Here is a 24481-nt window from a genome sequence, read left to right as displayed (position 1 = left end):
TGTAGATTTGGAAATCAGTTTAGCTGAGGTGGCTGAGCTAATGAGTGAAATCAAGAAGTGCTAGGCAAATAGAGAAAAAAAAAGAAGACAAAACTTGTGATATTTCTACAATTAACAAGTTGACAGAAAAGTGGAGCAAATGAAGAAAACCAAAATAATCAGGAATCAATGAATAAGAGAAGATCTCTGGAAAATACTTCTTTACAGGTATAAGAGATTTGTTTTCATCCAAGTGTTTCAAATAATATTAACTTGCCTGACATCAACTTTTCTCATCTGAAATACATAAACCACAAACATGATTTTAAAAAATTAGTGAACATGAAAGTGCTTTGGTAAACCATCAGATACTTTGCAAGTCTTACATCTTATGATTATTGTCTCATAAGAAAATGGAGCGTTCCAAGGAAGGGAAAGAGTAGTGTCAGATGCTACAGAGTTTCAGAAGAATATTTCTAGCCCAAATTGTTTGGCTTGTAATTTAAGGAAGTTAAGTCAAAGAATGAATCTGTTCTCTAATCACTTAGAACAGTATTTACCAAAGTAATGGGGCATGGGTCCTTGGTAGTACAGGAGACATTTTTAGATTTGACACAGACATGAAATAGAACTGAATCACACTGTGAGAAAGTTAGTCTCCTTTTGGTTTCTCTTTTAATCACTCCTTTTGTTTCTCTTTTAATCTTTGTTTTATTCCATAATTATGATTTTTATTAAAGGGATAAAGTCTCAGGGCAAAAAAGTCATTAACATTTAATACTAGCTAATCACCCTTTTCAATAAATTCCTTCAGGTTGTCAACAATATCTAGCTATAATTTATATTAACTTCAAGATTAATATCTACAATACCTTCTTATTTTGCAGTTGATATCAGTTTTCCAATTATGGTAGTGACATAAAGTTTTCTTTTAAAATAAGTTTTTTAAATAAAAAGATAATCACTTTTTAAATTATTAAGTATGTAATTGTATAGGTGGTATATAGATATGACAAAACTAAGAAAGTGATATTCCAATGATGAAAGTTTGAAAAATTTAGACTAGCCCTCCCTCCTTCTGTTGCTTTGAGTGGCTGCCTTGGGTTCAACCAGGCTGGAACAATGTGTGAAATTTATTTTGTGATTTGTGGGTCCGGAGTTCTACACCCTAGATCTAGACCCTGTCCCTCCTCTAGGATGTTGGGTCAATTTTTGGAGCCACCAGACATTTCTAGATTTTTGTGTCCTTAGCTGTCAAAATTAGAAGGTTAGCTTTAAACTATCACTAACATTCCTTCCAGCAATAAATTCTACAGTTCTTTGAGTGATTAGTAAATAAGCCTGTGCTTTCAAATTGATCAAAGTTAGCTAAAATGTTTTTCCTCCATAAGCATCAATATCATGTGTCAATGCTAGAGATTCTTCCCAGACTAATATTCACAGCTAGGAAAACATCAACAAATTTATTCTCTAATTATGATTCAGATTCTACCTCATCTGTGAAGGATTGTTGTTTAGAAGGAATCTCTGCTTTAGTTAGAGCAATTAATTAAAATTGAAAATGAAATTGTAAATGAAAATGTGTTAGCATTTCCTGAGCCTAATGCTTTATGCTAAAGTCTCACTCTCAGTCTGTAGTTTTATTGCAGTCATATCTAATCAACTTATAAAGCCCATGAATTTTGTTTCTCGGTATAGCAACTCATACATATTAAGTCCCTATACTTAAAAAGAATCTTCATCCATCTATTTACTAATATCTTTCCATCTTTTAAAATTTATTTCCCCTGAGAACAAGGAGAGCAGGTGAAGTGTTTTCTAACTGGCTGAAAGTTCTTATCAGTATTATTGTGAGTTAATGGTACTCTATATCCCAAGTATGTGTTAAAATTTAGAAGCATACCTTCTATTTGAAATATAACAACACGGAACATCCTTCACCACCAAAAGCATGGCAAAGCTCCAGGCAATAAATGAAAAATGGAGAGAGCATAGGTACAGAAAACACACACACAAAGTCTTTGGATCAGAAAAAAACTGAGTTTGTTACTACCTTTAAAAAGTTTCTATATGAACAATTTTTTTCTCTATGATTACAAAGGAAGGGTTTGTCCCGTGACTTTTTTGAACTGCATCAGTGTTGCCTTTTGCTCTAACTTGCTATGACAAGGGTAAAGTTGCTTATGCAAGCAACTTAATTTTAAGATTCTGTTTTCTCACCTGAAAAAAAAGGATAAAAATACAGTCATTGTTCTGACCAAATTAGTGTTTGTATGTAAAATATCCAGCAATGTGGTAGATACCTCCTGGGTACTCTACAAGTTTTATGTCCCAACATTGCAGTAACAGTGTCTCAACAATTAACATGCTCTTGATTTGGGGAAGATCATCTTTCACTGCCCTTCGGAGCCTCTTTCTTCTTATTCTCTCTACATTATTAAACTCGATTTCCTGATTTCCATGCTCACAGATTACAAGAGCAAATTAGAAGGTGCTAAGAACAACAGGAAAAAAAGACAAAGTGGAATAAAAGAGAAATAATTTCAAAATCTTAGAAACCTGGAGCCATTTAGTACAGGGATAAATAGCTCTTCATACCTCAACAGTCATTTAGGGCTTTTTTATATTACAAGATATAATACAGGGTATTCTAAACGATGATCTTGATTGACCAAGGGTAAGTTAAATTATACACACTTTGCTTATTTTAAAAGCATACAATGCATTTTGGAAGAATTAATATGAATAGAACTTTTTTTTATAATTTTAACTTTTATTTTAGATGTAGGGGGTACAAGTGCAGGTTTGTAACATGGGTATATTGATGTTGAGGTTTGGGATACGAATGACCCTGTCAACCACGTAGTGAGCAATGTACAGATAGTTTTTCAATCTTTGTTCCTTTCCTTCCCTCCCCACTCTAGGAGTCCCCAGTGTCTATAGTGTCTATAGTGGCCATGTTCATGTCCATGAGTACGTCCTGCTTAGCTCCTACTTATAAGTGAGAACATGCGGTATTTGGTTTTCTGTTCCTGTGTAGAATAAAATTTTAAGAAACTTTTTTGTGTGTGTTTTGCTGGGTAAAACCTTAGCCTTTGAAAACACTAAGCCATGGAGATGAAATCGGTCTTCATGGGTTCCACATAAGCATGGTCTTACTGAAATATCTTTTGTGCATCTTCAGCAAATAAGCCAAGGCTCCATATATTCCATGGAAGAGGATAAGGCATTTGTAATTGCTAAGTTAAAATGGTTTTTATGCAGATATGACTTTTTCTTTGTTTCAAGAAGGAACATTTGATATAAATTACTTGTGGGCTTTAGCAATAACAACTTTCTCCAATTATTTTCCCTAGGACTTGGTGTTAGAACAGTTTATCCAGTCAGGGACCCATTGGCCGCATCCAGCCTCTCATGGTGTTATCTGTGATTCTCTGGGCAAAACACTCAAACTGGGCCTGGTTTGCACATTGAAATAACAGCCCTTTCTAAGTTATCCCCATGAGAACAGAACAAGCATGTTAGTTTAAACTCATGTATACTGTATGAATTATCCACTGTATGCAGTGGACTCAATACCACAAATATTGAGCTAACTGCATCTGAAAGGAGTCAAAGAGTAGACAATTGCAGAATCCCATAGAAAGAGAACATGTAGAATCCAGCACCATCAGAGGTCAACCGGTCAAATACCAGGGCTGGATTTTTCAAAGAACCAGATAATGCCAGTTTTATGGCCATTAATAACATTTTAGTTATGTAAACAAAGATAAGAGTAATACAAAATAAATTCTGCTTCATGGTGTAATCTGATTGCCAACAGAGTTCAGAAATGAACTTTCTCATTGTGCACGTGGCATTGCATAATGGACCAGTGATCATTCCGCAGCCTCCCCAGCCTTCCCTTTCCCTTTCCCTTTTATGGAGAGTCCTTAGTTCTGCCAGATCCATAAGCTATTCCAGGGAGGCAGATTCTTCGCTTTCCCCTGCAAAGCTCTTTGATTGTGCCTCTGGTAGTTAATACACCAAATGGTCTTCAGGGGTACTTCATACGTGCACTCTGCAGCTAATCACAGTGCTGTTTCCCTACCTCTGTGTTTTCCACATGTTGACAGGCTCAGTTCAAACACCAGGCCCATCAACTTCTGGAGAGTCATGGCAAAGCTCGGCTCTGATTTGGGTGTCTGCTTCAGAGATTTTCCAAAGGATATCCTGTAGTAGATAAATCATTTCATTAGGCCAGGTTCCCTGTTCAAACCAGGAAGCAGAGGGCCTGCCATGTAGGAAAACCCAGATAATATTGTTATGGCTGTACTCAGAGCATTTGTAAATATTGTTGTCAGTGTCTTTCACGCAGGTTCCATCAAGATTGGATTTAAACATAGACAGGTTAATTATGTGTTTTAAAGCTTTGTTTATGGAGAGCTGTTAGGAAGACTGTGAAGTTTTAAATATTGCAATGACAATTTTTCCCCCCAAATGTCTCCTCCAGTTGATCACTCCTCATGCCATCCGTGTGCAGACCCCTCCTCGGCACATCCCTGGTGTTGTGGAAGTCACACTGTCCTACAAATCTAAGCAGTTCTGCAAAGGAACACCAGGCAGATTCATTTACACAGGTAAGAACCACAGCACATGGTGAGCACAGAACTGCTGTGGTCTTGTGGGGTCTTTCCCCTTATCTTGTCTGTATAAAAGCATGTATTTTATTTTAAAATCTAGTTAAAGCCTGCTTTCTTTCTTCATTTTACCATATGTATGACCAAACATGGTGCTTTTATTATTGTATTAAGAATTCTTCTAGGTGTCCATGTTGAATGGCATGTTCTGTTGAAATAACTGGTTGGATACCTAAAGATGCCACATGAAAAATAAGAGAAGGGGAAAGAGGTGTAGCTAGTCCTGAGTTTCTGGATGTTAAGCCACCTTGTTAGGGTTTGTTGGCTTTATGGAGTAGGTTTGTGCTTTCATGAACAGTACGTCTTTCCTCTAGCCTGTTCACGGCACTTGTATTACATACAATTGGTAGTTTTCATATTTAATTCTGGGTTGGTGCCTTCTTTCCAAGTATGCTACATTTTTGTCCTCCCAAAACAGCCTTGGCACATGGATTCGCCTAGCGGCAAGAAGCTAGGGTTTCAGAGTGAATGTGAATTCCTTCCCATCAGACAGAGAGAACCAGGCAGCATCTCTGTGGAATGACATCAAGTATAAAGGCTGAGTGCCCAATGTGTACGCTAAAAGATCCCTAGATTGTGAAGTGCAACCCAAACACCCAGGGATCTTTTACAATTCACATTCTGCTACAATAGGTCTAGGTAGAACCTGAGATCCTGTTTCTTAAGCGCTCCCAGGTGAGGCTGCTGCTGCTGCTCAAAAAACCACAGGTGGAGTGTGGTTCTGGGCCCTCTGCTTAGTGTCAGTCATCCTTGGATAGTGGTAGCTGTCTCCACGAACTAGTCCCAGGTTTCCTTTTCCATTCAGTAAAAGACCACAGTAAAAGACCACAAGACCAGATTAAGTACAGAGCGGAAGTTGCTTTCACACAAAGAGATAACAGAGCAGTGAAGGGATAACAGTTAACAAATTGTAATTATAACCATACAATTAAGTGGACGAATTTTATTTTTCGGTGACATTTTACTTCAGAGCATCTTTCCCTTGTATTTCAATATTAGAAGTAAAACCAAGCATACTTCTTAGTCACCCAGTTTCTCTCTCTCTCTCTCTCTCAAAATTATAAAAACAATTAATGCATCCTGACCCTTGGAAATGCCTCCCAGCCCTTTAAACAAAATGCAGGTTTGGTGCCTGCCTGACGATTAGTTTTAGTTAATTGAAAATTATAGGATTGACCCAAGAGGAAAATTTTGTTTGCACTCCAATCACTTTTACAAATTAAGGAAAATTACCACAATTTTGTTTAGCTAAGGTTTCACACTGAGTTCAAGAAATTAGCTCAGCCATCCCAACAAAGTCAGCACTTTGTTAGTGAGCACTTGAAAAAATAATAGTCTATCTGGAGTTTTGTGGTGTATACAAACGAAGCATAGAGAAAGCTATGATGCTTTATAGAAGTAGGCCAAGTGTTTTTAATTAGGCTCATTGGTTCAGCGTAAGTTTTGAAGAACAATCAAACTAGCAGATTAGCTGTTTCTTTTAAAGCTAGGATTTCTTGCCATTCATTTTTCCCATGAGAACTTCCACATAGCAGTGTGTGTGTGTGTGTGTCTGTGTGTATGTGTGTGCGTGTGTGTGTGTTTTACAAGTCTCATTATGGGGCTGCAGGAAAAGGACCAATTGAAACTTCTGATACTGTAACATTCCCCAGCATCATTCCAATGGATGGGAGTTTTTCACAATGTTCCCCACTGAACTCGGTGTTCTGGAACATATTTCAAAACCACAGAGGCCAAATGTTTTCTCTGAGAAGTTTGGACTCTGTTTTTGGCCGAAAACATTAGGCCTCGCTGGCTGCTTATTTACTCAGCTATTAAGAACAAGAAAAGGAGAAGAAAAAGAAGAAAATGCTTGTGTGGTGGGAGGTACAGGAGGCAATCAGGCATGGTTTCCGCTTTGGTGACAACGTCCCTGCCCATTAATGGTTCCATTTTGTGGTCAGGTCTCATTTAGAAGAAATTATTTTTAATCAGTCTTCAACAAAATATCCCCTAGAGCCACCTGGCCATAAAAGTTAGAAAAAAAAAATCACCCTCATTAAATTACTTAAGTTCTCAAGAGAAAAGAGCTAGGGATCCATCATTATTTGGAGTTTTTTAAACACTAAAAAAAAAAATTGCCATCAGTTTAAGAAATCACATCTTAGAAAATCTATGTCACACTGGAATTAAGAAAAAAGTGTTGGATTTTCAAGTCTAGAAAAGTAGTTAAGGGTAAGAGCAATAAGTTGGCGCATATGCACGTGTGTACATCTGTGGGAAATTTAAGGTATGAAAAAATGCTTCTGGTGATCTGGCCTCAAACTGTGGGCACCAGACAAGGAGCCTTTTTTTTTTTTTTTTAAGTATTCTAGGAGAGAGTTCTAACCTCTCCCCATATTGGAAAAATAAAAATCTGAAGAAATTGGCACAATGATTTCCCCTCTGGTATAGTTACTTGGCTGTTAACAGTTATTGTGACATCACATCATTTCTGATGAAAGGGAATCTGTGTTCATTGGTGACCTACACATGGACCTTTTGATCATTAGCATTAAATGCCTCTATCATGCGTTGCTTGTTCATGGCTGGGGCTACTGGCCTCTGTGATTTACTCAGTTTACCTCTGCTGTCACCACTTAATAGTAAGGGTATAGAGATGGCTCATAAAACCTCTCTGTTCTTTGTATCCAAACAACTGCTCAGATCATTGCAAATGTACAGCACCCCTCCTCTGTCCACCCACAGAAGTTCACACTTCATTTTCTTTAACATCCATAGTATTTCAAGATGTGAGGCTTGGTTTTCTGGATTGGGTGAGCTAACCCTCTTATTTGTTAGTGAAATATCACTTGGAATTTTTCCCTTGAAAAATATTATTAAGCTGAAAAGTAACACCCCAAACTAAGGCCTTATTGCTGTTTTTAAAGTATGCAAGAGAGAGTTGGCATTTGTAGATGTAAATGTCTCTAAAAGTCCATAACATTAAAAAAAAAGAAAAAAGGCAGGAACAGCATGGCCTAATCTATACTAATAAAGGCAGACCTTTTGGGGAGGGAAGAATCTGACCGAGCACAGACTGCCTGCAAGCTGGCTCCCCTTGTAAGGATGGTAAGCAAGCATACATCTCTCCCTCATTGGTTCTTCAGACCAGAGACACACAAGGAATCCATAGCTGCTAATGTGCAATGCCCTTGTGTTTGTCCAATCAGAGTCACAGACTCTGGAAAGTGAATCCTGACTGGATTAGAAGCAGAAAAGCTCAATAGCACTTTCTAGATCTTACTTTATTGTGTCCAGTTATTCCTATGTAAATGTAGGGCAAGGCTGACTTTAATTTTCAATAAATGTTTTCTAAGAGAAGGAAACAAAAACACTATCTAATCACAGGATTGATTTCAAAGCCCTATTATCGTTTCTGGTCAGTCCAGTGGGAATTAAATCCACTATAACCTCACTGCCATGTAAGGGCTCTCCCTAATACCTTTATTATTCTCACAGCTTGTTTTCTTGCAGGTGTTACATCTTTAAGTGACTTGGATCTTTTAGAATCGTGATCTCTCCTGCTAAGCCCTAAGTAGCCTTGGAAGCTAATAAAAGACTCTTAGGCACCTTTAGCTGCTTCCTCAAAGTTTTTGTAGTTGGTTTTCCTGATAAGAAGTGGCCAATTCCAAATGCATGTGTTGCCTTCATTCTAGTTATATTTTCTGTAAGAATGTTCATATATTCTCGGGGATTATATGACTGAAAGAATGGGACACCAGGACAAGGTTTGAGCAGCCTAGGGGTACCCTGAGAGCTGTATACCACCTGACCCCCCAAAAGTTGGTGAAAACCCTGATGAATGATCATCTAACAACTCAGATGTCTGGTTAGGTCACTTATCAGATCTTTTCTACCACTAACTTTTCCAATTCCAAACATTTTTCACCCAATTTCCTGTTCCTGTGGAAGGACTAACCCACATTCCTGTGTATTAGCATGTGAACTAACTTTGAAATGAGAATTCTTCGTGGAAATACTTCCTGTTTGTACCTTGTGCCCAGAATAACTCCACATCCTTTGCCAATGCATAACACATTGCTTTGCACATAGGAGGGGCTATTTTGTCTGCATATGCCCTGTGGAACTTGACATCTTTTACTATGACTTTTAAGTTTTCCGTTTTTTCTCCCTATCCCTCTTATTTTCTTCTTGCTCTCCCATCTCTCCTATCTCCCTTTCGCCTTCCTCTCTCTTTTCTTTACTCCCCTCATCCTTTCCTCCCTCCCTCCTAAGGGGATAGTACCTCGCATACTGATTGACTGCTTAGGTTCAAGATGATGGATATAGATTGAATTCTCAGATCTACCATTTGCTAGAGAGGTTATCCTTGGGACATCATATGATGCCTCTAAACCACAGTCACCTTATCTTTATAAGGAAATAATTATAATATCTTGCTGGGGTTGTTTTTAGGATCAGGGAAACATATGTAAAGTTTTAGAATCATGGAACTGTATTTAGCATGAGGCTAGATACTAGTAGTTTCCATTAATAAATGATGGCCATTATGATTCATTCCTTTGTTTCTGAGTCCCTACCAGGAGTAACTATTTTCCATGGATTGTTTATCATCCTCGTCATCTCCCTAGAAATCTAAGAAATGTCTTTTGGGATTTTTAGTAACACAACTACAGGCATCAGTTTAAAGAAACAAGTAACACTTGTCAACCCCAAATAAAAGGAGCAAAATGTAAATAAAGTAGCAAGAAAAGAAATGCATAAGTGTAAATGTAATAATTTGCTTAAAACAAATATTTTTGCAGGAATGCATCACACAGCTAATATTTTAATCAGATACTCCTGATTTGTAAAGTTCTCTGGTGTTAACTTTTTTAGGGAACAACACATGCTTGTTCTCTTATTTCCATCTCAGCCCCTCCTCTGGAGGTCCTAGCAACAGGAGTACAGCCTATCACCAACTCTCTTCAAAAGTATTTAGATTATAATCAGCTTCAACTCCAGCTTCCAGAGTTTTCACCAGAAATCTCTGTTTCTCATTCTTGGAAACCTCCTCCACAAAATAAAGGCTGCCACCTTGGGCTTGAACAAAGTCATCGGTTTTAGGGAAGAAGTGGAGAGTTTGCACCTAATGGATCTCCTGCACTTTAGTCTTTTCTTACATAAATTCTTTGTCACAGTATGCTTCTGAAAAGCCACTTTCATGTCATTACCCTGCAGAGAAGCCTTCCCTCTTTGCTCACTGTATGTAAGATGTAGCCCAAGTCCCGATGTTTGGCTCACTGTGCTCTGGGGCTAGGGCTTATGATGCTCCAGTCAAACCAGTTTCCTTGCTGTGCCTCCAGCTCACTTTAGCTACTTTGGACATGGTGATTCACCTGAAGGATCCAGTTCAAACTCTTACCTCTCCGAAGTGTTCTCTGACTGCTGTGGTATAGTGAACAGAGCCCTGGGCTGATAGCAATGAGGCTTGCGTCGTATCCCAGCCTTGCTACTCGCTAGCTATGAGACAAGTTGCTTACGTGCTCTGGAATCCAGTCTCTTCATTGTGAAATGAGTCAGTCGGACTGACTTTGGTGCTCCCTGTAACTCAACTTGATTGACTGGGAAAGTCTCTGTCCTTGAATCTCTTTTGTCCCAGGTGCTAAAACCATCCCATTCATCTTCACTTCCTTTTGTCCTTAGCTCCCTTGTTCTGTTCATAGGTAGACAAATCATAAAAAGTCCACAAGCTTCATGAAGAAAGAGAAACTCTTCCTCAATCTTATGTTATACACTATGTTGAAGGGATTCGGCTCAGCATTTTACTTGCAATAGGTGCTAATCATTGACATATTGCCCAGGATCAATGGGTCTTCATTGATTTTTGTCCTCTGGATAACATGGAATGTAAATAAGAGCTGTTAATTAAGAATCTGTCCCTTTCTACTTGAAGTTTTACATACATAGAACATAGTTTCTTTAAATGAAAAAATGAGATTTGGCTTATATTATAAATTTCATTTTCTTATCTGTAAAATGGAGCTATTTTAATAGTACCTTCATCTAAGGAGTAAAAGGGTTAATGTATGTAATGCAATCCTGAGAGTACCTGGTCCAGTATGAGTGCTCCCCAAAAGTAAGTGAGAAAAGCAGATAGTGGGTATATATATTTTTGAAAATCCAAAGAATTTGTCATTAGAGTTTGATGTTATGTATGTGTCAGCTTTGATTATGAGTAAAGACATTGTTTCTTTCTAGGCATTAGAATAGGAATAAAAATACCTGTGTTCTGTTCTGATTTTACCACTTCCTTTTGTTACTTCATTCATTCACCTCACAAATGTTTGTGGATTGCCTGTCCTATTCTAGGCAATGTTCTAAACCAGTTCTAGGCCAAGTCCTAAAACAGTGTTAAGCAAAACCAGACACAATCCCTGTTTTCTTTATTCTAAAGACTAAGAGGGAAAATGGGTGTTCGTAAGTTTACTATTTCAAACCTGGTACGTGTCCAGAAAGAAACAGTGCTTTTGATCAGCACATAATAAAGGAGCCCTGACCAGTCAGTTACAGACATTTCACTACAGGAAAAATTGCACGAGCTGAAGTTTGAAGGATGACAAAGAGCTAACCCAACAACCAGTGAAGGGTGGGGGTAGCATGGGGTTAGGGAATGAGCCTTCCAGCAGAGGGAGCAAATGAGAAGGCCCTGGGTGGGAGGAAACAAGGTACCTTGGATGGCTGTAAGAATTGCAGTGAGGCTGGAAAATCAAGAGGGAGGAGGAGAACTGTGAGACAGAAGGCTGCGAGAAGTAGGCAGGGACAAGGGTATGCAAAACTTTATAAGCCATGGGGAGGAGTTTGGTTGTTATCTTAAGAACAATGGACAGTTTTGAAGTGTCTGAAACGACAGGTGAATGTGACCAGGTTTACATTTTGGGAACAAACTAACTTTGGCTTCAAGAAGCATAGGAGACCAGAATGTATCTTGGAAGTCCTCTTAGGAGGTCATTGCAGTACTCTGGGAAAGAGATTTGGTGACTTTGATTTGGGTGGTAATCAGTGGAGATGGAATGGAGTGAGAGGAATCAAGAGGAATTTAAGAGGAAAAATGGAAAGGACTTGATGGGTTAGATGTGGGGATGAGGGAGACAGAGGGGTTAAAGCTGCTAGATTTTTGTCTCCCTCAACTTAAGGGATGGTAGGGCCATCACTTTTCTGTGCATCCCAAGGATCTTGTGAATATCAATGAAAAAATGGCCATGAAAATATTTTGCATAGCATCATATTCTATACATATGTTAATTGTTATAAAGACAAGCCTAAGCAAACTCAGAAAGAATTGGAGAAAGGAAGGCAAGAATGTGTTTTCTTTTTTGTCAGATTGTTTTCACTTAGGATTCAGCTGAAAGAGGGCTGGGTAATGAATACTTGACTAGCAGCTCTGCCTTAGCAGTGTCCTAATTGGAATAGACCCAACAAGAAAGAAAAATTCACAGGCTGCTCCTGTCCACATGTCTTAAATATTACTCCAAATGAACCATTTACACACAAAGAAAAGAATTCAAGGCAGAGGGAGTGTTTATTCTTTTTGCTTTTGTGATACAAAGGGTAGGTGCCAAGCCTCTCCTTTTTTTTTTTTGTTCCACAACATATGATTTTTCCCTGATCAGATGTACGCTGATGTGATCAGTGATTCTGAATCTGCTGGCATTTGTACAGTTAAATACTGTTGGTGTCATAATGAGAACAACAACAACAACAAAAGTCACTGAAAGTAACCATTGTACTTCCGTGACAGCTATAAAATGAGAGCCATTTCTGCAAAGAATAAAGCTGATCTGAAGGAAGCATATTATTTTGCATATTTTACATATATACTTTCCAAGAAATATGACCTTTATTTCCTATTTGGAGTGGAGTGTAATCAGGACTTGAGTAGCTAGTATAACAGGATCATTAAAAGGGATATTTTCACTGACATTAGAGGTCTAAATGGCCACGAGGCCTTATATACAACCTTGGCTTTTTCCTGTCTACCCAGAGTTAATAAGTGATAAGGCCGGGAGAGAGATAAATCACAGAAATCCCTGTCCAAAGAAAACATATTGACTGCAGCCAAGCAAATAACAGACCATAACCAACGGTCCCATTCATCATTCATGTAATAGGGATATAAAGTATTTCCTACCAATGAAACCGTACAGTAGGAAGAAGCAGATAAGCTGGTCCAATCTAAGGCATGAGATTTGGTTATTAAGGAACATGAACTATTCGTCACATGGCTTTAATCTTAAGATGTGTTGCCATTTCTAAACTGTAAATTTCTAGTAAGGGATTAGAAAGCTATTAACAATAAAGGTAGGAACTGAGCTGTGTATGTATTCTCGCCAATGTAATGCAACACTGTAAAGTTTTGAACCTCTAATCTTTTTAGTATGATATAACATGATTTGGTTTTCAAAGCCAATAAACTATTTGGAAGTATTCAAGTTTTCATTTTTTTTAAACCGAGCATCATGATAAATTAACCCTTCAGCTTTTGACTGTATATCTTGAAATTTTCTCAAATATTGTGGAATAGGAGTAGGAAGTGGAACTCTAAATTTCTTTTCCCCTTTTCCTAAGATGTATTCCAAATGTTTGATGGAGGATTATTTGTTTTACTTATCTGTGTTTGCAGTGATGTGGATGCCAGTCCTGTTCACTGTTAAAGTTAACGAAGAGACGTGGGACCCGCTAGGGCATTCACTTTTGTTTTTCATTCTTTATTGCAAAGTTATGCATATTGATTTCAGATCATTTAGGAAGCACCAATAAAACATAATTAAAATAATATTGAAATTGCTTACATTCCTACCAGTTTCTTGTAACATAAACACTCAATAAATGTGAGCTATTAATATTGTTTAATGATATATATTTTGCAGTATTTTTCCTATGCATATATCTGACTTATTACCATAATAGTTATATCTTACATCATATTATTTATCTTTTTTCATTTGAAAATACATAAATATCAGGGAGTTATGAATTTAAAACAATTTTTAGTCATTGATAATCATCTTATGCCCCAGCAGAACCTTATACTGAGATATATCATTATCTTCATGTTAAAGCATAGCCCCCTGGAATTTGGTTTCTCCTCTCTTTTTCTTTCTGAAAAACCCACAGCACAGGGTCAATAAGTCCTACACCTGGATTATTTGGGGTCAGGATCTGAAATTTATCAGCCATCCCCAAATGAGTGGGTGTGTGTTGCTCCAAGGACCCAGTGTCCTGAGAGCTTGGGAGCGGCTCCCAAAAGCATTTAGCTATATAGTGTGGCACTGCTTCTGTTTTCAAGCTAAACAACCTCCAAGGTAAATGAATTCCATAATCATGCTCCCCTGCTTCCCGGGACCCACCACGTGCTGTACTTTTTATAAGTTAAACTGGAACTCATCTAAAACCCTAACGATATCTGAAATGTAATCAAATCCAAAATTGTAACAAAAAATAGGTAAATGTAGGTCCCTCTCTGATCCTCCGTAGGCCAGCAGCATTTCTTGCTAGAGCTTTCAGCTCCTCCTTTCTCTCCCTGCTCTTCTGGTTTTGCACTTCAGTGGGCTTTTGACATTTGTTGACTTTTCTCCTGTTCTCTCCTATTCCACACCTTTTTTTTTCACACTAACTCTGTCTTTTCTCTCAGTCTTCTTGTTCTCTACAATTACTAAATGTAAAGCAATCCCCACCCCCACCCCCTGGTGCCACCCCTGAGAATCTGTGTAAGACAAGCCCTAGTATTAGCCTATTTTTAACACCAAAAAACTCAGGTGAAGTGACTTCCTGGGTTATTTAGTAAGTGGAGGAGCCAGGACTTGAACCCTGGTGAAGGGTACCAGAGCCTGCACTGAGTAAGCCTCCTGGCATGCTACTTTACCTTGTTAATTTATGGAATTACCTGATTCCCTGAAATGAGGTTGTTGGTGATGGGAGAGTGGCAGGTATTTCTAGGACACGTGAGTTCTGACAGGAACTGGAGCCTTAGTATTTTAACCAAATTATATAATTGTGAACATAATGCATACTTACATGGAAGATTTTTAAAATATAAAAAAGTATGAAATAATGATTATCCATTATTTCATCCCTCAGGGATAATCACTGTTAATGTTTTTGAGTACTTATTTCTAATATAGAAACCATATAGAAGGAAGAGACAGATAAGCTCTCACAATCTAAGGCATGAGATTGTGAACTATTTATCACATGGCTTTAATCTTTAAGATGTGTTGCCATTTCTAAATTATAAATTTCTGGTAAGGGATTAGAAAGCTATTAACAATAAAAGTAGGAACTGAGCTGTGTATGTATTCTTGCCAATGTAATGCAACACTGTAAAGTTTTGAACCTCTAATCTTTTCAGTATGATATAACATGATTTGGTTTTCAAAGCCAATAAACTATTTGGAAGTATTCAAGGGTATTCAAAGAAGGTACTAAAAAATACTCCTATATTTTTATCCGCAAGTCACAATAGGTTTATATAGTTTTGCATCCTGTCTTGTTGTTTATATTATACACTACACACTTCCTCTGTTAGTTCAAATTCTCCCTGAATGCATTTTGGTGGGTGTATAATAGTCCATCTGATGGCTGCACCATAATTTGCTTCATCATTCCTCTATCATTGGACAGCCATATCTTGTCTTTTTTTAGAATTTTTAACATCAGCTATGCCAGAATATAGTGTGATTCTGAATATATGGTGTTCTCCCTTTTTTCTAGTGAAGTTTTGGGCTTCCAGAGCAAGTTAACCATATACATATTTATAGATACCAAAACATTATCAAATGTCTACTTACAATATTTCACATATAAATATTGTTACTTGTACATATCTAATATCACATACAAAATTTACAACATTTAAAAATACAACTTCTGCATTTTGGGTTTCCACCATTAATCAAACTTTTTCAAGTCATTTTTTCCATCAGTTTTTTTAAAAAAAATCAAAGCCAGAGCCATTTTTCTCCCATTATAGTCTCTTCTAAGTTGTTTGTGATACACCTCTTTTTAAATCTATGCATGGTGCTTTCACTGGAAGTTTTTTTTCTCAGCCATAAGTAACCATTGGCAATATTTTAAAAACCGATATTTAAAAGGCTTGTTTTGAGGAATATTTGTAATGATAAGAGGTCAATCTCCTTAAAAAGATACTACATTTATATTAACTTTCTCATCCTTTTTGTCTTGACTGACTTCTGCACCTCTGTAAGCATTACTAAACCACCATTGATTATGATTATTTCATGCCCCTACCGATTTAAAGTAACATAATTGAGAAAGCATCTTGCTTTAAAAATACTCAAATATTTAATAAGAGAACTTTTTTGGAGGGCAGGGGATCTGCCCATATATAGTTCAGCATGCTGATATTTCTTTCCCGTTGCTGGGTCCTCAGACCTGTGCAATCCTTGGTATGAGTTGAATTATCTGTACCACAAGTCAGATATTTTTGACTTGAATAAAGTAGGCTCACCCTTTTACATGGACCTCATATTATTCAAGGTACTGAAAGTGCAGGTGGAAACCATCCCATTAATATCAGGCCTGAGTTTTTCTGCAGTATCTCTCAATGGTGAGAGGTAGACAGAAACTGGCACTCCCTAAATCATGAGCAGAAACAACAACAGAAGAGCGACTTCCCCTCATACCCACTGCTGTTCAACCTGGCACATGTAATTGTTCATCTTTTTCCTGTTAACATCAACTGTGGTTAACTTCTTTACATCACGGGTGGAAGGCCTGACTTGCTATGCGTAGCCACCTGGGATCAGCCTCGGTGGTTAGCTGCAGGAAGCACCAACTCCCAGTCAATATGGAGTTAATTTAGATCTTTGTTTAATGCCAAAAATATATTCACATTTAAATATCTGCACAAAATATGGCCTTCCCAGTCATTCTACACACGTTCATCATTTCCTTTTAGTTTTAATTGATTTTTAAAATAGTCAATGAGGCCAGGATGACTCTTTGAGCTTGTAGCGAGGTTTAGATGAAGGAGTGTCTCTGAATAATCTGTTTTCAGCAAGCTTGTAATTCTCATAATTCTCTACTTTTTTAAGACTAGAAAAATGAAACATTTGCATTGGTTAGCTCAGAAGACATAGGAGGGTTATCTAAAGGTTTAGAAATTTTCCTTAATAAAATTACTAGCATCAAAGCAAAAAAATTGTTGTGACTTACTGGAATGTTGTGTATCGGGGGTCAAAGTACGGGCCTGACTACTGACACTATGTGTCTCTTCTTCATCATAATGTTTGTAGAAACAAGTAAATGTACTTAAATGCATTTTTATAGTTGACAAAGCCTTTCTCATTCATCAATTCCTTTTTGTTCTTTATGAGGAAAGACAGGTATTTTTAGCCCCATTTTCAGGTGTAAAAATGAGGTGTAGAAAGAAGTGAAGTGGTTCACTTATGGTCATTTAAGCCATCCAGTGATGGGTCTGATATCAGATCTGTATCCTCCAACTAGTTGATTATACCTTTCAATATCTTAGATTTTTATACCTACCAAATGGACTTATCCCAGTTTTACTCCACTTTTTAGTTTTCTATGAACATAATTCGCTAGTTAGACTGGGGGCTTCTAGAACCTCAAGCTGCCTCCCCAGCATTGACACTTTGAGTACATGTAGTTCTTTTATTGACAGCGCTATCACCAGCTGATACAATCTGAATTATTTCTTTGCTTCCTTGTGTGTAGCCTGTGTCTCTCACTAGAATATAAGCTTCCTGAAGGCCGTGTCGTTGTCTTTCTCAACCAGTGTATTCACAGTGCCCAGCATAGAGTGAGATGCAATAAATATTAGTCAAATCAATGCATTAAAAAATGTGTGAAGGAATGACTGACAAATGTGACCTTAAATATATGGGATGTGAGTCTTCAAGATAATCTAGTTGTCCAAGTTGTTCATGTCTTTATAGATGGTGAAAACAAGGCTTACAGAGTTTTAAAGACTTGGCTAAAGTCTGTCAGTTAGTGGTAGATATTTACACCAGATTCCTTTTCTTCCACCTATCAGCCAAGAGCTTGTCTCCACACTACATATATTTTCCTTAGGCTCACCTAGTTATAAAGAAACTGTATGACTACAGAGCTCTAGAATCATGACAGATCCCAGTTTGAATCCTGGCCCAAATTCTTGCCAGTTTCTTAACCACTCTGAGACTCCATTTTTCTCATCTGCAAAATGGGAATGAGAATATATCACAGGACTGCTGTGAGGATTTGATAAGGTCATGCATATAAAAAGCTTAGTACAGTGCATGGCATACAGTAAGTGCCTGATTAATGGTGGATCTTATCAAAAGAGCATCCAAGAGAACAGTTGCCTGTAATTTTGAGTTTTAGAGTTGGAAAGGTCCTCAGAGATAGCCTGGACCAGTCCTAACATTTTGTAGAGGAGGCAGCTGAGGCTCAGATAAGGGAGGGGTCTTTCCCAAACCAACACAGGATGGATTTGCTTACAAAACCAGAGCAGATCACATATAAATGGATTTACTAATTACTTTGTGAATAGATTCCCAAGTATGCAAATATATAAAAACATAAAATTTTTGAATGTATATGAAAATCAATCAACAAACATCACCGTGGTCATTTGATAAACTCTCTTTGTTTCTGTAATTTCATGAATCTTTCAGTAAACTCTCAAGGAAAGGGTGAGGTGGTATAGATGCTTAATTCCTTGGACCTTCCAATATGTGATATGTTTACAAAAAGGGTGTCATGGACATCATTATTCTGATTTGTTTACATGCTTTTCTGTCTGTTGACAAAAAAGAAGGGGGTTTTCTTGACCTCTGAGTAAATCAAAGTCCCGCAGAAAAGCCAAGTGCCATTTTCACTGTGGGTGAAGTGGAGTTACGCAATTTAAAGGCATGTCCTTTATCTCATCTTTTTGTGGGAGCCCATTGTAAGAGCAGGGCATGTCAGACACCAGCACATTGTTGGAAGACCTCATTGGAACTGGTGGATCATATTCCCTGGGTCCATTTGGGGAGGGTCTTAGTGGGGTCCACTCAAATATACTGTCCCCTGCTGCACTCTTGTAATTTAATGCCCAGTGGAGACTTTTGGTGAAATTCCCTCTTGGCCACAAAATGTCTGTGGACCCTCCTTTGTGCCTCAGTCCCCTGGTGGTCCTTGAGATAAGATGTAAATGCCTTTATTCGGTGATCTTCTGCTTAGTGGGTTTAGAGGCAAATCATCAAGGGCCAATGAGAGAGAAATACTTGCAAGATGATGGTCATCAGGGATAAGATTAAAACCTGCCTGAGAAGAGATCTGTGCTGTGTGCCTGGCCCAGTGAAGTTACTGTTTGTTTGATGCCCGACAGGAAGGTTGACTGGCTAACAATGAATGAGTCCAGAAAGTGTTGTTAGGATTATACTGCGGTTAGAGGTGAGGAGGGTATCATTCAATTTTTCCATGGCATATCCCAATTCATAAAAAAATTAGCTGGGTGCAGTGGCTCACGCTTGTAATCCCAGCACTTTGGGAGGCCGAGGCAGGCAGATCACGAGGTCAGGAGATTGAGACCATCCTGGCTAACATGGTGAAACCGTGTCTCTACTAAAAATACAAAAAAGTAGCTGGGCGCAGTGGCGGGCACCTGTAGTCCCAGCTACTTGGGAGGCTGAGGCAGGAGAATGGTGTGAACCCAGGAGGTGGAGCTTGTAGTGAGCTGAGATTGTGCCACTGCACTCCAGCCTGGGTGACAGAGCAAGACTCTGTCCCAAAAACAAAACAGAACAAAGCAAAAAATCAAGATTGTATTATATAAGGGATTTCTGTTCTAAACCTTATTTAGGGCTTGTGTTAGGATTCAAAGAAAAGATTTTGTTTCCAGGCCTTCCTAAAAAGGCACTCAATTATTGGTGAAAAGCCAAAAAGGGCCAGTTGTCCATTGATGCTACAGGTAATGAGTAGAGTAAAAAGTAAAATATATCTATTCCCCTTTTCCAACTGCAGCTAATTAAGGGTAGCTCATTTAAAAACAGACCTAATTTAATCTCTAATAATATAAGTATTCAATTAAAGTTGTTCCCGCTGCTTTCTTCTCAGAAGGCTGCTTTATACATTTATATATGATGCATTTATGGTGTGAATCCTTCTAAGGACCCAGGTGGTAATAGAAAAGTGCTTTCAGGACTTCATAATTGCCCAAATTAAATAATATGTATGTAAATGGGGATTGGGGTATAAATTGTGCACTGCAATGCTATAAGGAATTGAGCCCCTATATCCTGCTATCTTTTAGCCAACCAGAATAAAGTACTCCCCATTTTATTCTATACTACTTAGAATAGTTTATTGCATTATTAAGTACATGTTACAAGAAGCACATTGTTGTTTAAGACTCATTGATTTAAGTAGAACTATTCTTATAAAGTTCCATAGGCTTTTACATAAAAAGAGAAGAGCCCATATAAAATTATAAAACCTTAATGTAATAAAACAGCCTATAATATAATATTCTCCCATTTTCTAAAGAAATCACCAAAAATTTTTAATGAGTTTATTAGAACTGCTGTTTGTGAATCCTGGGATGTCATGTCTAATTAGACTTAATGGATTTAAGTATTTCTTTAATGAAATCTCTAGCTTAACTCACCAGGATTATATTCCTTGTCCTCCTGCCCTTCAAATGATTTTACTTTATTTTTATTTTGGGTGGCATTAAAAAGAAATGAAAGACTGTGATTCTGCCTCATTCTCAGATGGATATAGTGAAAAATACAGTGCTTATTATGAAGTTAATGTGAATTACCATGTAATTACCACTGGCTGCACTGTAATGATTATTTAGTTACCACTGAGCATTCTCTGCCAAATAACACACATTATTTCATAGGAAGCATAGAATTAACTCAAGTCGTCCCGGAACTCGGGGAGAGAGTATATTCCTGATCTCTTTCGTTGAGTGTAGGCGCTGCTAATGTTAACATCGAAATAATCAAGCTTGGAGCAAACCGACAGCAGAACAGGATATGAGTTTACATGATTTGATTTGCTGATGTTTTAAACACTTAGCAGGAGACAGCTATAGAAGCCAATTAAATCTCTCCAAGGTGCATAGAGTTATCTCCTTTGTGAGAAACAATTTAAGGGAATTGCATTGGCCCTTTAACTGAGGGGAGAAAAAGCATTAGGAATGAAATTTCAGATGCAAAGTGCTGATCAATCCTGCCTCTTCTTGTGTTTTTCAGCTTTGTGCTGTTTGGGCTGTTGCTATTTTAAAGGATTTGCACTTTTATTTTGCAAGCACAGGGTTATGTTAAACTTTTCTTTGGCTATTGATTATGACGTGCTTTAAACAAGGCATTGTGTCTAAAAGAGTAAAACAAAAACAAAAACAAAAAACATGTCAGTACATTCTGTCCCTTTCAGATACTGCATCTTATTTAGTGTACCGGAATTCCCAGTTTAAAGTAATCACAAAATTTATGGAGAAGCGGATAAAAAAGGTTGTAAAATATCGATTTGAGGAAAATAATAACACAACTCATCTATAATAAGAAGAAAAATGAAGCAATAATTCAGGGGGTATCGAGCGGCTTGCTGCTGGGAGTATTGATCCAGTCCTTTACGGTATAAGATCGCACCTGAGATTGCTCTGAAAGAAAGAACAGCATTCCTTCGCTCATTATTTCTTAGATACTATCGCCTTGTTACATGGGTCCTGCAGAGTTGGAATAGTTGCGGCTGGGAGAGTGGGACCTGCAATAATAATAATAAATAAATAAATAGCTCAGAAATCTATATTGCCTTAAAGCCACCGTGCCTGGTCTTAATAACACATTGGCTCTGGTTTTATAAGTTCTTCATTGCCTTATAGTAGCTAATGACAATTCCTATGTTGTGTGGTTCATTTAGGGGCCGAACAGATCTTCATCTTATATAATGGGTTCTCATGTTTGGAAGGAATTCCTGTCTTGGCTGTTGTATTTCTTGTTAAGTCACTAAATTGAAAACAATACATTTATGCCACGTTGCGCCATGGAAAATGTTGGCTTTTGCTTTAATGGGGCATTGTTTTACATTTTAAGACAATTTTTGGACTCAGCAGGACTATGATTGTTCCTGAGCAAAATATTTAAATAAATTTGGCCTGAAACTTTGAAATTCAAGTTCATAAGTCATGAATTTCTGATTTGTGATAACCGTGAATTTATTAATTCACCTATAATTTCTAAAGTCTTAAAGGACAAATCTACTTGGCAATGTACTGTCATCACAGTGAGGCCTTAAAATGGCAGACTGTATTTCATTCCCGAAGAATTCTAGGTTCTTTTCAGACTTTAAGATGATCTTACAAGTAGTATTGAGGAAACATGAATATTTTGTTTTCACGTTATTTTTTTTTGGAGGGGAGGGTGCAATAATATTCAAATTCCAATTTAATTAAAACATTTTGAATAGCTATTATGTTCCAGACATTTTCTATGTTCTGTAACCCAGAAAGGTGAGGTTCTTGCCCCCAAGACACCTGTATTCCAGTGAAAGAAGGAAGGCAATACACAAGGAGGCAGAGAAGATAATAATCAGATTGGCAAAAGTGTTAAGAAAGAAATAGGGAGGATGATCTGGTACAGTGCAATGAAGGGAGCTAGAGGACTTCTTTAGACAGCCGTGTGTACCTTAGAATTTGTACAGTATACAAATGGATAGCACTGTAAGCCCTCACAGCATCACCCAGGTACACTTATTTTTATTTCCAAGCATCTGTGGACTTTCCCCAGTGCTCACGCTATGCTATCATTTGCCCAGAAGATTCACTCTCCCTATCCCATCCCCCAGCCACTCTGTGATCATTATCTAGAAATATGAGCTGTACCAGCTGACTATGTTCTCAGTAGATCAAGCTTCCTGAAATTTCAATAAGCATTGATTCATGTCATTGTAGCAGATCCTTGAAACTGTTGTTTCTGTAATCTCTGTCTCTCCCTTTCTGACTCTAAAAAAATAGGTCCATGGAACAAGAGGCTTATGCCTGGTGTCAATAAAGGCGAATAGAGGGGGAAGGATGGAGAAGCAGAAAGAATAAGACATCTAACTATCAAGACTAACTCCCAAAATAGCTTTCAATAAACTGCAAAGCGCACCCCTCCTTCTTTATCCACATAGTAAGATTGAAAGTCGTCACTGAGTCTTAAACTGTGAATACTGAAATTGTGAGATGTATGGTACATTTAGTGGAGACGTTGGCGAAGTGCACAAGTCATTTTAACTTTGTCTTTTAATTTTCAAGATTTATTGGTTCCAAGGGAAGAGAATATTTATAAGCGTTTTAGGTATTCACAAAACATGTAGTTGCCAAACAGTGCAAAGAATGAAAAGAAATCATCATTACGAAGCTGGATGATTCAGGAAATGTGGTGATAAATATGGGAGTGACAACATATTATCTCAGCCTTTTCTAGCTCCACATTTTTGAGTCATGATTATCAAGTTTATCACTGCAGGGAGTATGCTAAGTCAGTTTGGAGCTAGAGGAATTTTAGTTTTAAAAGAATAACCATGCCATGTTTGGGAAGTTCAAATACAGTAAATGATGTCAAGTCATCTCAGTTTGAATAAATATATATTGTATAATTTGCTTCTGTCTTTTAATTTCTCATAATGAAAAGAAAGTGGCAAGCAACATGAAAGCAATTAATTGCAACAATGATTACTTAGCTTCTTGGTGCCTGAATTAAAAAGAATATTAAGATTACTTTTCTAATAGCTCATATGTTTTTTTAAAAAAGTCATTGATGTTTTATAAAGGGCAGGAGCATTTGAATTGTCCTAAAACACTAGTTTTTCCCTTGGGCAAACAGATTGTCAAAAATCAACTGTTGGCCATTCTGCTGGTTGTTTCATAGTGTAGTCTCAAATTCAGGAAGATAAATGTCATATCCTAGCTAATCTATTGTAATCCTTCTCTGTTGTGTGCTTCTTTTAATTCGAGACAGGCTGATTATTGAAATACAAACTTGTGACTGTCACTGTGATTTTCTTACATGTATAAGTCCTCTCTCATCAGCCCAGAGCTTTGTATTCAGCAGTACCCAGTAGATGTTAAGTAAATGAATGGATCAAGAGTCAAGACCTTGCCCTCTGGCCATAGAGAGATTACATTATCATTTAAGCCTCTATTTTCTTACCTCAATAATGGAGAAAATAAATAAGCATATCTTCTTCACTAGTTTGTTGTGACAATTGAAATAATACGAGTAAAGTACTTGGCACATGATAAAAGGTGCACATGAAGAACTCAAAAAATGGTAGTTATTATTAAAGACTTTAAGTGGTTCTCAATCTGTGATTATCTCAGAGTTTACTTCCATTTGGTTTACAAGTGTATTTCCAGTGCCTCGTACTATGCCTTGTCTAGAAGATGCTCAAAAAGTGCTTGCTGAATGAACAAAGCCCCCGATTCTGATTAATAAATAACAAACAGCTACTGCTGCTCACACTCAGAAAGCACTTACTCTACCACACACTGTTTTAAGCACTCAACATATTTTTAGACATCTAATCTTAAAAACACTACAAGACAGGTAGTATTATTATCACTGTATTACAAATGAAGAAACTGAGTCAAAGAGGTGTTCAGCATTTGCTGAAGGTTATGCAACTAGAAAGTGGCAAAGGCAGGACTTTTACACTGGCAGACTGGCTTCGGAGTCCAGGCTCTTGTGCGTATAACATGATCTTCAGTATTTAGGCACAAAGGTAATGGAAATGTTGCACTGTGCCCCATTTATTCATTCAACAAATATTTATTAATCATCCTCAGTATGTTAGTTACTGGAGAT

At 37.5% G+C, this 24481-nt stretch overlaps 1 protein-coding gene across 12 annotated transcripts in view; it reads left to right on the top strand.

Annotated features, from left to right (window-relative positions):
- Nucleotides 1-24481, top strand: part of EBF1 (EBF transcription factor 1) — a 402659-nt gene that overhangs the window by 316625 nt on the left and 61553 nt on the right. For all 12 annotated transcript variants that reach the window (XM_004042913.5, XM_019028343.4, XM_055387312.2 and 9 more), the window contains exon 10: nt 4472-4598. In XM_004042913.5, the coding sequence (XP_004042961.1) occupies nt 4472-4598 (127 nt within the window). The remainder of the gene's footprint in view (nt 1-4471; nt 4599-24481) is intronic.

This window comes from Gorilla gorilla, chromosome 4 (assembly GCF_029281585.2).
Source record: "Gorilla gorilla gorilla isolate KB3781 chromosome 4, NHGRI_mGorGor1-v2.1_pri, whole genome shotgun sequence".
Classification (NCBI taxonomy): Eukaryota; Metazoa; Chordata; class Mammalia; order Primates; family Hominidae; genus Gorilla; species Gorilla gorilla.
The sequence above is the reverse complement of the archived record's forward strand: the minus strand, read 5'-3'. Positions and strand labels throughout refer to the sequence as shown.